General features: G+C 48.1%; 1 protein-coding gene across 7 annotated transcripts in view; it reads right to left on the minus strand.

Annotated features, from left to right (window-relative positions):
- The window catches only part of FYN (FYN proto-oncogene, Src family tyrosine kinase), a 192,805-nt gene that overhangs the window by 96,715 nt on the left and 82,673 nt on the right, over nt 1-13,417 (minus strand). For 6 of the 7 annotated variants that reach the window (XM_084776782.1, XM_084776781.1, XM_084776783.1 and 3 more), the window contains one exon: nt 9,575-9,644. The exons of the other annotated variant lie outside the window; for it this stretch is intronic. In XM_084776782.1, the coding sequence (XP_084632908.1) occupies nt 9,575-9,644 (70 nt within the window). The remainder of the gene's footprint in view (nt 1-9,574; nt 9,645-13,417) is intronic. 7 annotated transcript variants of the gene reach the window in all.

The following is a 13,417-nucleotide window of genomic DNA, read 5'->3' on the forward strand; positions in this document are numbered from 1 at the left end:
GGGGAGGCAAGGGCACTGATTAGGCTTCTCGGGGCAGATTCAAATGAAAGAACCAGCTGCTGTGACCTTGGACTGCCCAGGAATGCAGCCAGGTGTCACCGTGACCACACCTGAAATGCGACTCCCTCAGACGGAGGCATGCTTTAAGAGTAAGACACACCGATTTCAAAGATGCAGTCTATACAGGTCATAGGGCAAACAATAACATTTTAGGTATATATTGGGTTTAAAAAAATGGCCAAGGCCCCTGTCTCAGAAACAATAAACCAACCCACAAAAACCAAGCTTACTGGTTTCTTTTTACTTTTTTTTTAAAGCCTGGTGTTGAGCAAACGATTCAGTCTTTCTGTTGGATTTCTACTGGTGCTGGTTCAGCTCGTAGCTGCTTCTCTGCTGAGTCAGAGCTAGGGGTGGGACATGGCTCCAGGAAGGCTCGGGTGGTCTGAAGGGCCACTGCGAGCCACGAGATGACCTGTCAGGTAACACGTTCCAGCTGCTGCTGGCCAGCAGACAGTTCCCACTTCAGGAAGCAGGAGGGTGATTGTGTCTGATCTGCAGGGTGCTGCCCTCTGTGCCTAGAGGGTGGTTCATCTGATAAAAGGGAGAGGGACAAGTTCTCCCACAATGAAGGAACTGATGGGAGCTCTGTGTCTGCGCCGCCGCCTCCACTCCAAATAGGGTAATTGTAGAATAAGCTAGGATGAACTTCACAGGTTTTGTTCTCAGCCAAGAGCCTCCTGTTCCATCTGCCCTGGTCCTTTCATGGTCACACACTTACAGGTCTTCCTGTGTTGTGTGCACAGTGATGTACACAGAAAGACAAGTGAGCAGAAAATGGGCAAAAGCAAGACTTAGGGAAGTTTAGAAAGGAAAAAATCCCATGATATTCAAAAGTCGCATAAGGCACATCTTCTGTGCTTTTAATCTACCAATCAGAAATCTAAGGCTTTGATTTTTATTTTTTTATTTTTTTTTAGGTTTTTCGAGACAAGTTTCTGTGTGTAATGGCCCCGGCTGTCCTAGACTCACTTTGTAGACCACCCTGACCTCAGGCTCATAAAGATCCACCTGCCTCTGTCTCCCCAATGCTGGGATTAAAGACATGCACAACCATGCCTGGCTGAAGGCTTTGATTTAAGGAAATTCAATGTCTTAGCATATTAAATAATCCAGTTAGATAATGCTTTTGTGAAACTCCCTTCTTTGCAAATGCAGCAACCTGTAAGTCAAAACAGTGTCATAGTTTTATTCCGATATAATAGTTTCTTACATGGAGAAGAAAATGTTTTAAAACAAGCATTCAAATAACCATGAAAAAAATTACATTTGTAAACAGAGCCCGCCATAGGGCTGCCTTAGCCAGCAGTGGAGCTGGTATACGCAGGAGCTCAGCTCCAAAACTTCAAATTAACACAGTGGTGATGTTTCCTGACGTCAAGATGGGAAGTCCACAGATCCAGACCCCCAGCAGTGTCACAGTGCCTGCTCCTCAGGTCTGTGCTGCTCCAGCAGTTTGGGGACCTTCCCAGACAGGCAGGATCAACTGTAGAGTGGGAAACACAGGCAGAGGGGGATCCTGGGCCTGGAGGTGGGAAACACAGGCAGAGGGGATGGAAACACAGGCAGGGGGATCCTGGGCCTGGAGGTGGGAAACACAGGCAGGGGGGATCCCAGGCTTGGAGGTGGGAAACACAGGCAGGGGGGATCCTGGGCCTGGAGGCACTGAAAGATCCCGGTTAAGCATGACAGGCAGAGAGGGGTGGCTTGATTTGAGTTCCACCGCTCTGCTTTCATGACCTTTGCAAGTTAATTCAGCCGTCTCAACTGTGTGACAGAAGAAAGTGAAAGAAATTCTACACGGGAATCTGAAACATTTAGCTTATCAGAAGCGCTCTGCAGAAGTTACTCCTCTGCACCGCTGAAGGCAGAGAGAAAATTGTAGTACTATCTGTTATTGCAATAAACTCTAGCTGACTACCAAAGAAATCAAACATGAAGATGTTCATCATATGACACAGAGATATCAGGATGAGAAAAAGCAAAAATTATCAGGCAGTCTTTCTTCTAAAATAACGGCGGATCCCTGCCAAGATCATCCAGCTCCTCAGGCCACCACATCAGAGAAGGCTAGGGCCAACGACAGAAGACAAGCGGGCATCACCTGCCCAGTGGTGTGATACCCTACCAGACACAAGACATCACTTAGGACACATTCTTCATGGAAAGTGTTTAATCTCGATTTTAATAGCAAGCCTCCAGAGCTGATGTTTTTTTTTTAGGAAGAGAAGAACAGGTTAAAGCACACCATGAAGAAACAGACAAGACCAGAGTGTGGGGTGCTTGAGAGGCAGATCTCTGAGTTCGAGGCAACCCTGATCTAAATAGTGAGTTTCAGGCTGCCCAGGGCCTCACAGTAAGGTGGGCTCATCTCAAAAGATAGAATGAAGAATTCTGGGTAGATGGGGACAATATGGGGGGGGGGGAGGAAATCCAGGGGGGGAGAGGAAATCGAGGACACTGTGCTGGATATAATAAGCACTGCTGTGACTCAGGAAAGTGCTGTCTTTCTTAGCTTAGGCATGGTATAATCATTAGAACTGAAACACCAAGACATTCGCCATCTCTAGAAGGCTTAGAAAACAAAAAAGATATATTTAACCTTCATACGTGATTGGAAGAGAGTAAAGCAAAGATAGTGGAACAAATGGTAACTTTAAGCAAAAGACTTGAAGGTGGTTGTTTCATCACTTACTCTACTGACTAGTAGGCTCGACAGTTTTCAAAGATAAAAAGTTTGGGTGCTGGAGAGATAGTACATCAGATCAGAACATGCACTGCTCCTCCAGAGGACCTGAGCTGTATTCCCAGCACCCGCGTCACGTCAGGTGGCTCACAACCATCTGTAACTCCAGCTGCTCCAGGGGATCCTACAGCTCTGGCCTCCCTACACCTGCACTCACATAATGGACACACAGACACAGAAAGATACATAGTTAAGCATAATAAATATGAAATAAGTATTAAAAGTTTGGTAAGAAAGGCAGAAAGAAAAAAAAACATCAGCAAAACAACAACAACAACAACAAAAAACCCCAAAACAAACAAAAAACAAAAACTACCACCTCCAAACACGGGAGAAAGTGGGGTGGGAGCTGATACTATCAGAACCGGTCCCTGTGAGAAGCTGTCCACACTGACATGCATCAGATTCCTTTCATGCATTCTCACTCAATATTTAATTTTATCACTTGAACAGATTTGGGTGTGCTCACTCAGGCCAACACATCCTTCCAATCTCTTTGCTGGTGGACACCTAAACCAGGCCTTAAATAAAGCCCTGTCAGCAGGAGGTGCTAATCCTCCAGACAGGATGAGGCCTCAGACCAAAGCCCAAACTCAGGGCGCTGACACCTACATCTCCATCAGGATGTCTTCCTAAACTTATTTTTGTTTTTTAAGTGTGTGCACGCGTGTGTCTGTCTGTCTGTCTGCCTGCCTGTCTGTCTGTGTGTCCATGGAGTCTGGGGCTGCAGGTGGTTGTGAATTGACCGAGAAGAGTGTCAGTAACAGAACCTGGGGGCTCAGGAAGAACAAGGAAAGACTTTTAACCACCGAGCCACCTCTCTAGCCCTGTCAGGATGGTTTCAAGCTGTAAGATAAAGTCTGTGGGTGGAGCATCTTACTGGACTCTTATCTTCCCCCAGAGGAAGGGCCCATTCTCCCATGCGGGGCAATGACGGAGGAAAGGCAGGTACAGGGGACTGACCTTCCATGCCAGTGTCAGTGAATCTGTGACCGTGAACAGCATGCCGCACTGAGTTCTAGTGCACAGAGCCACAACAGTCTGCAGAACAGCCAACGGGAGTCCACGTCTAGCATTCCCAGGGAGGCAGGAGAAAGAACCCCGATGCCTTCAACCCAGACGGCTACAGGGGACCTGGAGTCCGATTCTGAGTGTGCATCTGCCTCCACTGTGTGTTCGTTGTACAGACCCGAGCTGTGCTTCAAGGCACGGTGCTATAGATGCCGTGACAGAGGCACTCTTTCCCAGGCTCTGAAGGCCATTCCTTGGACCACTCCCTATCAACGGTGCCTGCCACTCTTCGGAGGACAACAAACACTCCCACACGGTACAAAAGCCCCCGCCTAAATAGGCAAACTCAGGAGCCTCCGATTCTACCTGGTGATAGGACTCCATCACCGAGGAACTAGTTTGGGAGGATCAAATGCTTTGTGGCTCTTTATAAACTTAAAAGAGTTCTCTGAATGGCATCTAGATATACAGCCTCACCGGCAAAGCCTAGGTAGGTGGGGCTTGCCAACTGGATCCCAGGTGGCTCCATTACACACAATCTTTTCAAACCAGTCAAACGCTGGCACACAGGGTAGCTTCTCAGTCCTAGGACACTTCCCCTAGTAGGTGAGCAGTGCGGGCTTCTACCTGCTGTTGCATATTCAAGCCACACTGTGGCGTGAGCGCTAGAGCGAGGGCAGATGGCAAAGCTACTGTACATGAGCAGCTCCTTGGGCTCTGGTTCAGGATGTCGCCAAAACTATCCTGGAGTGCAGATGACAGCTGCCTGGGTGAGCAAGTGATAAAGGGGTGATTGTGATGACTTCGGCTATCAGAATGTCAAGACAATGCAGAAGATGGCGCCCTGCCCGCCTATGCACGGGCTGGTTTTCAACGTTGACTACTTTAGACATCTCTTTACTCTCTAGCACGCTTTTGAAAGGGAAACTTGGAGGCCAGGCCAGACTGCAACTCATGAAAAGTCTCTCGAAGCGCAAAGCAAGCTCTGAGCAAAAGCTGAGAAGGAACGGAGAATCTCAGTTGTCTTTGAATCTTCTAGAGTCCGTCTCAGCAGGAGACCATGCCCCTGCTTGAGAGGCCAAGACGCTTCACTGTAAAACAAACTGCACCCTGGTCCCTTTCTGGAAACTCCTCCGATAAAAGGTTGCCTCCAACCCTACTGATGCTTCTTTCTTGCTCTCCCCTAGCCTTCATGAGTCACGATGCAAGTAAAGTGCCTCTGCCCTCAGGACTGGGCAGTGCTTGGGGTTGCAGGGCTGTCCCTGTTTATCCATTTCCCTGCTCTCGTGCACCACGTAAACGACAAGCTGGCTTCATTATGCCATGCGATTTCTCTCTGTATCAATCGTTTTTAATTAGGCCTAGAAAATGCTGACTGGGCAGGAGGCCCTGGCCTCTCCTTTAAGGCTGACATCCCCTTTTGTGAGGCCGCAAGAGGCTGTGATCAGGAGGCAGAATCAGTTAGAGATGCGTCTGGAAGATCAAGAGAGAAAACAGCTGCCCACTCCAGACCACAGGCCATCGGGAAGGAGCACTGATGCTCTGAAATGACCCATGGCAGGGGTCTGGAACTGAAACCATAAACGGAGTTTCCTTACAGACACTTGCCCCATATAAAGCACAGTGTTTTTCCAGCCTCTCTGAACTCTGTTTACCTTCCAGACCTCTGTTCATTCCTCCAAACTCCATTCATTCATCTTACAGACATGGACTGACAACGCTGAAGTCCCTAAATCTCTGGGCCTGGCCAACCAAGACGACGCTTTCATCCTTTTTGTGTGGCTTTCCAGAACACATTCCCACCACATTCGTGTGAGAGGAGAGAAAGGATCATAAGGCTGAAAGAACATCATACCAGAGGTTTTGGTAAGAACATATTCATGTCCTTAGCAAGTGCCACACCCTTCCTGGGAAGATATTACTGGCCTGAGGAGCAGGGTTAGTGTAACCTAAAATATACGACGCAAAAAAGCACAGCTACCCTCCCAAAATAGGACCCATAATTACGTAAAGTCTTTTCAAGAGAATTGTTCTGTAGCCCAGCTTGATATAAGTCGCTTTGATCTCCCAGCTTCAGCAAACGCAGCCATATTGGGCTACCAAAGTGCTCAGCACCTCCCATTGAAGCCAGATTGTGGTGTCACTAGCAAACGGATGCACATAAACAGCCCTGTGTGCCAAAACACTTGACCTCAATCATCTTCAATGAGATCCCTCTCCTCCCTAAGCACAGTTTCATCACACCACAATCACTACCCTTAATTCAAAATGAAGCACCAGCTTGGACTGCAATGCCATTTCATCTGCAGACAAACAGACTAAGGAGGCTGGGGCCTGATACAGGAGATGCTGAGGTCATGGTCACACTGTGAGGTCCTCCCTTTCCTCCTGTGGACCATCATTCAGCATGGCTTGTCTGTCTGTACTCATTTAGGTCTGCTTTTGCTTGGAGTCAGGGGTAACGAAAGAGTCATCACAGGCCCCTCTCTCTCTCTCTCTCTCTCTCTCTCTCTCTCTCTCTCTCTCTGTGTGTGTGTGTGTGTGTGTGTGTGTGTGTGTGTGTAACTAGACTTAAAAATGTAAACTCTCAAGAAAACAGGCACTTCAGACATTTTACTGGCTCCAACACCAGTTTCTCAGCCTCAGCACCACTGACACCTGGGGTCATTTTCTGGGTGTGTGCACATGTACAGTTCTATACCCAGCAGGGCACTATCTCTGACATCACTAATGCCCTCTGGGAAGGCAAGGTGACCGGAGATGAGGCCACTGGGTTTCATCTCTCACTGCATTTACCTCTCATCCTGATATGGCCCAGAGGGGAGGGAGAATCTTGGCTTCTCCAGGTAGTCACAGGCTGTAGCTTTAAGAATCTTAAACTTCTTGTCTCGTGATGAAGAATCAGAACCTGAGAGACACTTGTGTCTCAAAAGATTCATACATTGCACTCCCACTGTGTCAGCTAAGAGTGCCAAGGCCGGCTTTCCTCAGGACACGGAGGAGCACACATGTGCTGCTCTGAATGTCTGGACAGCTCAGCTCCTTTCAAGAGCTCCATTCTCAGGGGGCCACTCAATAGAAAGGCTGCATGACCCCACGCAGTACTGAGGTGCTCAGTACTGAGAGTGCCGGCTGGGACGGGGTGTAGGACCGGGCGTCTGCTAACATCTACAGAGGCCAGGCATTGTTCCCAGCCAGATCCTGACAGGCACTGAGCTTCGGTGCTGGGCATGAGCAAGAGGGGGAACTGCAAAGCAGGAGCCTCTTCTAAGAGCTTCATGGGAGGGGGCGGGACATGGACAGAACCCTGGAGGAAAAGAATCTAAGAAGGTGGGGGGGTGGGGGGGTGGGAGGGGGGCGGGGGGTGGGAGCGGGGGAGCGTAGCTCACAGGCGAGAGCGCAGCAGAGGAGGTCTGGTGTGTGGGAGACCGAGTGACCTACCTAGGTTCACCACACCACTTCCCTGGCCAGCACTGTGGTGGCAGGAGGGCTCAGCCTAGGTCTGGGAGGGCTCAGCCCAGGTCCCGGAGGGCTCAGCCCAGGTCCTGGTGGTCCTCATACAGGCCAACGTGAGGAGTAGGCCGTTTCTCTTTCTTCCAACTCTCCCTCATCCCACTTTCTTTTTAACAAGTTGAGATGTCAGTCTTTTGCCTAAGAGTCCATTCTGTGCATCTTTTATTCACACACAACGGAATTCAGTCTCTTTACTGTGCAGTTCTGAGAGTTCCCACGGAAGCCTACAGTTGTATAAGCAGCACCACAATTAAGACGTGGAACAACATGATCGATCTTCACAAGCAACTCCCTTATGTCCCGTAATTGTTTATTATTTCATTTTTCATTAAGGCAAAACATCTGGGTTCGGCCCAATGATTTGATGCACATATGCAGTGTCTAACAATCAAATCAGAGTAAGGTGATTCCCAGCTCCTCACAAGTGAACACTTCTATGTGCTTGGGACTTTTGTGGTCTTTTCCCAGTCATTGTGAAATTAAGTGCTGTATTGTTGTAATCAATACTTCCCTCGTGGGCTCGAGAACGCCAGGCCTACTCCCGTCAGTCTCACTGTTTCATGCTGCGGTAGACAAGGCCCCCTTATCTCTGAGAAGACCTGTACCCCTGGCTAGAAATGCTGCTGAAGAGACTGTTTGGCTCTTCAGAGATTATTATAGAGACTCTCAAGGCCGTGTCCATGTCCTTGACTCACAAAACAGACATGTGATCTGAACATCAGCGCTCTGCAGTAACAAGACTGATTCTCCCCCAAACACAGGTAAAGGCTTCACACAGCCAGTGTTAGTTCAATAATGGGGTCTCTGTGAAGGTACATAACCCTGGTGTGTGTGTGTGTGTGTGTGTGTGTGTGTGTGTGTTGCATGTGTGTGTTGTGTATATGTATGGTATGCGTGTGTATGTATGGTGTGTGTAGTGTCTATGTATGGTATGTGTGTGTGTATGTAGGGTGTGTGTATATGTGTGTGTATGTATGTGTGTGTGTTGTGTGTATGTATGGTATGTGTGTTGTGTGTGTATATATGGTGTGTGTGTATGTGTGGTGTGTGTATATGCATGGTGTGTGTGTGTATGTGTGTGTGTGGTGTCTATGTATGGTATGTGTGTGGTGTGTGTGTATGTATGTGTGTGTGTGGTGTGTGTATGTGTATGGTACGCGTGTGTATGTGTAAACCAAAAGGAAGGTTTAGAAATAAAAAGCCATACAAACGAAAAGCATCATTCACTTCATTCCTGTCCTTCCTCGCTGATGCGAATAAGAACAGTATCAGTACTTTAACCAAATCTCACAGGATGTGACCTCATTCGGTTGCAACAGTGGCAGGAAGAGAGGCCGAGTTAGCTGTGCTTGTCAGAGGACGGGCTTCCGGAGGTTCCAGAAGGAGGCCCGAGTCACACGTGGGGGCCCCACTACAGCTCCTTATGGAGTAAATGATGGAGGTGTGGCCATGGTGACCGCTGTAAAGTCACATGTGTGTGGGCAACCCATCTCTCAAGTCTTCCTGCTGAAAACATGCACCTTGCAGGGGGCTTATCTTCAGTGGAGAATGTCGTCCCCAAACAAAGAGGCTCTGTTCTGAAACACGCCTGCTGCAGAACACATACTAGGCCCCAGCATTACTCGGCTCACTTACTCCCATGACAGTCCGTGAAGTGGGAAGGATCAAAGGCTTCGGTTTACAGAGGACCCTGAGACATGGGGAGGCGGGAAGCTGACCAATGGGCACAACGCATTTACCCTGGACCCCCTGGCTCCAAGGCTACCTCCTCACTGGCAGCGCCAGGTCAGGAGCTGCTGCTGCCCCCGCTCCTCGGAAGCTACCCTGCTCCCCTCATTTCATTTCCCACTCTTCACGCAGCTAAGTTCTCTCTCTTTCAACATGCTGCAGGCCATTTTGAACTCCTGGCTTTGGAGATGATATTCTTCCACTCTGTGAGTTTATTACTCCTACTATACAGCTGGCTTAGGACATACACTAAATTTGCCAAGGGTGTCCCTGACCCTGCACCTGAGCTTTCCCAAATACAGACTTACCAGGTTTTTCAAGAATCCCGTATCACTTAATAACATTAGTTTTAACAAGAAAGACGGGCACACCGTCAGAAAACACCAATTTGGCGCCACATTTAGTTAAAACCTTCCATTTGCAGTTTAGAGCGGATTTGGACGGATGCACACAAGCAGGGCAGGGGCTTCCCCGCCATCGACAACCAAGTGTGTTAGAAATAAATGTGACAACACTTACCCAAATTTCCACCAACTATCACAGACTTTATACACACGACATGTCTTCTAAACCACCGGCAGGACTGACTCTGAAAAAAACAATGCAAACAAACACCTTATTCGCGATCCGCTTTAATCCGCCCAGGGCGCTCTCTGCTGGTGCCTCTTCACCATGTGGGGCACCCACACAGCGCACTCCCTACCAGCTGCCCCTCTGCTTTGCACAGGAAAATGAAACCAGACTGCAAATTATCTAAGCATACAATAATAAGGGGGGGAAACTGTTAGCAACTGAGTCAGTCAGAAACTGCACTTACAAATACGAGAACCTCCCATCCTTTAAAACAAGCAAAGGTAAGAGAGCAATGGAAACACCTGAGATTAAATTGGCACCATTTTGCCCTAAACTGATTCCTCCCCCTCGTATTATCACACTTTTCCTTCTGCCTAGTTCCGGGAGGTCCCAGGCTCCTTTCCTCTCTCTTCTTTAGTAGAGCTAAGCTTACTACCTGTAAATTAGAAATTGTAGTAACCAGTTTCACAGCGCTGTCATTATTGGGTTTTGTTCGCTTTTTAGGTTTTTCGAGTCAGGGTTTCTGTTGGACTCACTTTTGTAGACCAGGCTGGCCTCGAACTCACAGTGATCCGCCTGCCTCTGCCTCCCAAGTGCTGGGATTAAAGGCGTGCGCCCACGTCCAGGCTGGGACTCACCACTTCTCTCCTGACATGCACCTGGTCCGCATCATGCCTTGTTTGCAGAAAACCCACGCAGCCTCCAACTGCCCGCCTCTCCACCCACTCGCCTGGCTCTGCAAAGCATGTTTCTAAACACCTTTTACACATGTACTTCTTCAAAGAACAAGCCTTCCTGTCACGTCTTGTCACCTGCATGTTTATCTGTGAGATTCTGTCAGCCTGTGTTCTGGCTTTATTTCTGCATGTTCCCAACCAGGTGGGAAGCAGACACCATGTTACTTGCTGCTGGGCTTCGACCAGGCCGGTGCCTTGCCTGGGCTCCTTCTGTCCCATCCCTAAGAGTAGAAGGAAAGCCCGCGTACTTTCCTGGCAGGAGCTAGTCGCCTTTCTGGACTATGTCAGTTTACAGAATTCTTTCAGAATTCTAAATGGAGTTTTTGTTGTTGTTATTGCTTGTTCATTATTTAAGGATAATGTCTTCAAGTACTTGAAATTAACATGCAAAATGCACAGTATTTAAAAGAAGCAAAATGCATACATATTCAGTTATCAAAATATTTGACAGCAGCCGGGCATGATGGCACGTGCCTGTAATCCCAGCACTCGGGGAGGCAGAGGCAGGAGGATCTCTGTGAGTTTGAGGCCAGCCAAGTCTACAAAGCAAGTCCAGGACAGCCAAGGCTACAAAGAAAAGCCTTTTCTCAAAAAACCAAAAACCAAAAACTAAAACCAAACAAACAAAATTAACAGCTATGTAGTGAGACCCCCCCCCATCTCAAAAGTAGTTAAATGGTTTTCTGCAAAAATCTAAAGTAAATGCTATTTTTAAGTAAATGAAAAATCATATTTCAGGATGTCCTTAATTGTAATATAACATAAAAACATTCACAGCTCTATTCATAGTCTATTCAATACAGAGATATATATATATAAAAGAAGCGCTGGATTTCAGCTCAGGGTTAAGGAAAATGAGGAGTGGGCTCCCCCACCTCCACCCCCACCCACCCACCCCCTCACTTACCCCCCAACGCCCCCCGACCCTTGAATTCCAGCCACGGTCTCAGTCCTTGCTGGGCCAGGATCGCCAGGCTTAGGCCTCTCCTCACTTCTGTTATCTTTCACTGTCTTCATTTTCCTAATTTGGTTATTACCTTACATTTTTGTCTTTCTAGTCTTTTAATTATATTTTGTTGGATTATTTTAAGCATTTTAAGTTGTGAGGGAGAACCACACTTTTCCTATCGTTTTGTTTTTGTTTTAATAACACCCTCTTATCACCAGCACGGTAAGGGAGGCATTCATCAGCTCTGCGTCAATCAATGACGGGCACACTGACTGTACAAGCTTGGCTAATATTAATCTTATCGCATCTCTCTTTGGCAGTCCATGAGGTCCTGAATGTGGAGACGGACACCCCAGCATTCTATATTTAGATTACACATGACTGAGGTTGGGCAACAAAATGTTCTCTTCTTTTTAGAGAGTGGATGCTTCATCTGTGCTGAGGACTGACGGGTCTCTGGGAACAGACCAGCTGTTCAAGCATCCACTGATTAGCAACACCGCGGATGCCTACGAGGTGCATAGGATCCCTGCCTTCCTGGAGCATCAAGTCCAGCAGCTTTCCCTAGCTGGTCCAGAGCAGCTAGGAATCTTCCACCTCTCAGAGTCTTGCATAGAAAAGGATGGTGAAGTTATGTTGGCAAGGCCAGTGAGCAGCACTTGGCTGGAAACTGGACCAAGATCTGACTTCCTGTCAATCACACAGATGTGAACCTGTGGTGCTGGGGCAGGTAGATCAAACAGAATGGGTGAAATCCCATACACTTTCCCCATAGCACCTGGAGTGATGCATTTGCATATGAAGCCAGAGATGACAATCACTCGTGACTACCTTAGGTATGTCAGCTTAACATCCGGCCACATCTTCACTCCAGGTCCCTCAAGCAGCATCTGTGATGATCGGACTCATGATGAACAAAGGGATGTCTGTATTGTTCTGTTTTTGAAAAGGCAGCTTCAGCAGGGGATGACTGTGTATCTTTTGCCAAAAGCAAACAAAAAAACCAGGCTAATTCTCTCTCTTCAAATGAAGAAAGCATCAAGATTGTCTCCACTGAGAGTCAGTAATCAGGGCACAGTGACCAACTGCTTTGGCAGAAATGATCCCTGGCTGTAGTTTTCACACATAATATCATGTCAAGTGACTCGCAGGCCACGTGGCAGCGTGTTCTTCCTTTCCAGTCACTCCCACGGCCGATGAGCTGTCTACAGTAAGAGCAAGGGGTGGATTTGGCACACAACCCTTTTTATTTCCTCAGCACATTTACTGCCATCTCATCAGAATCTGGATATATGATATTAGTTACCAGTAAAAATGACTGACGGGTAAGGAAGAGGGTGGTTTCGTCTGGTGCATCTTCGGGTTTTGTGGGTACTCCCACACAGCAGTACATAGGCCCCTGTGTGCTTTGTTCCTAAGACATGCCACGGGGTGTGTATGACTTCTGGGCTAAAGGCAACATTCTCAATACACACTGTGAACAGGTATAGTTCTCCTCGGTACAGGATTATTCTTGTTTTCTTCTTCCTAAGAGAGCCCTCGCCCACCCTTCCCTAGCCACGGTGCCTCGGGAGCAGGGGACAACAATCCCAGTGGGGGTGAGCGTCTGAAGGACACCAACCCACCAACATGACCATCACGTGGACATTTCTCAGGAGTGTCTGCCCTGAGGTGTCTTTCAAGCCAAGCTTTCCCGGTGATCGGTATGCATAGTAAGGTTGGTGAGGCTCTGACTCAAAGGACGCCCAGACGGTGGCCAGTGGCTGCGTCCTAAATAAACATGCAGGTCCATAAAAAACAGTGGACAGGGATGTTTCACTAGGAGCCTCCCACTCTTCTGGGAGAATCTTCCTCTTGTCCAGTGTTGCGCTTGCGCGAGCGAGCAAGCAAGCAAACGTGTGTGTGTGTGTGTGTGTGTGTGTGTGTGTGTGTGTGTGTGTGTGTGTGTGAGAGAGAGAGAGAGAGAGAGAGAGAGAGAGAGAGAGCGCAAGAGAGAGAGAGAGAGCAAGAGAGGGGGGGAGGGGTAGACAGAGAGACAGACAGACAGAGATGCCTGGAGTTTCCAGAGCTCTTTTGCTGTTGCCTAGGGATATGGCTGGTCCT

Source organism: Acomys minous (assembly GCF_964271855.1).
Source record: "Acomys minous genome assembly, chromosome: 3".
Classification (NCBI taxonomy): Eukaryota; Metazoa; Chordata; class Mammalia; order Rodentia; family Muridae; genus Acomys; species Acomys minous.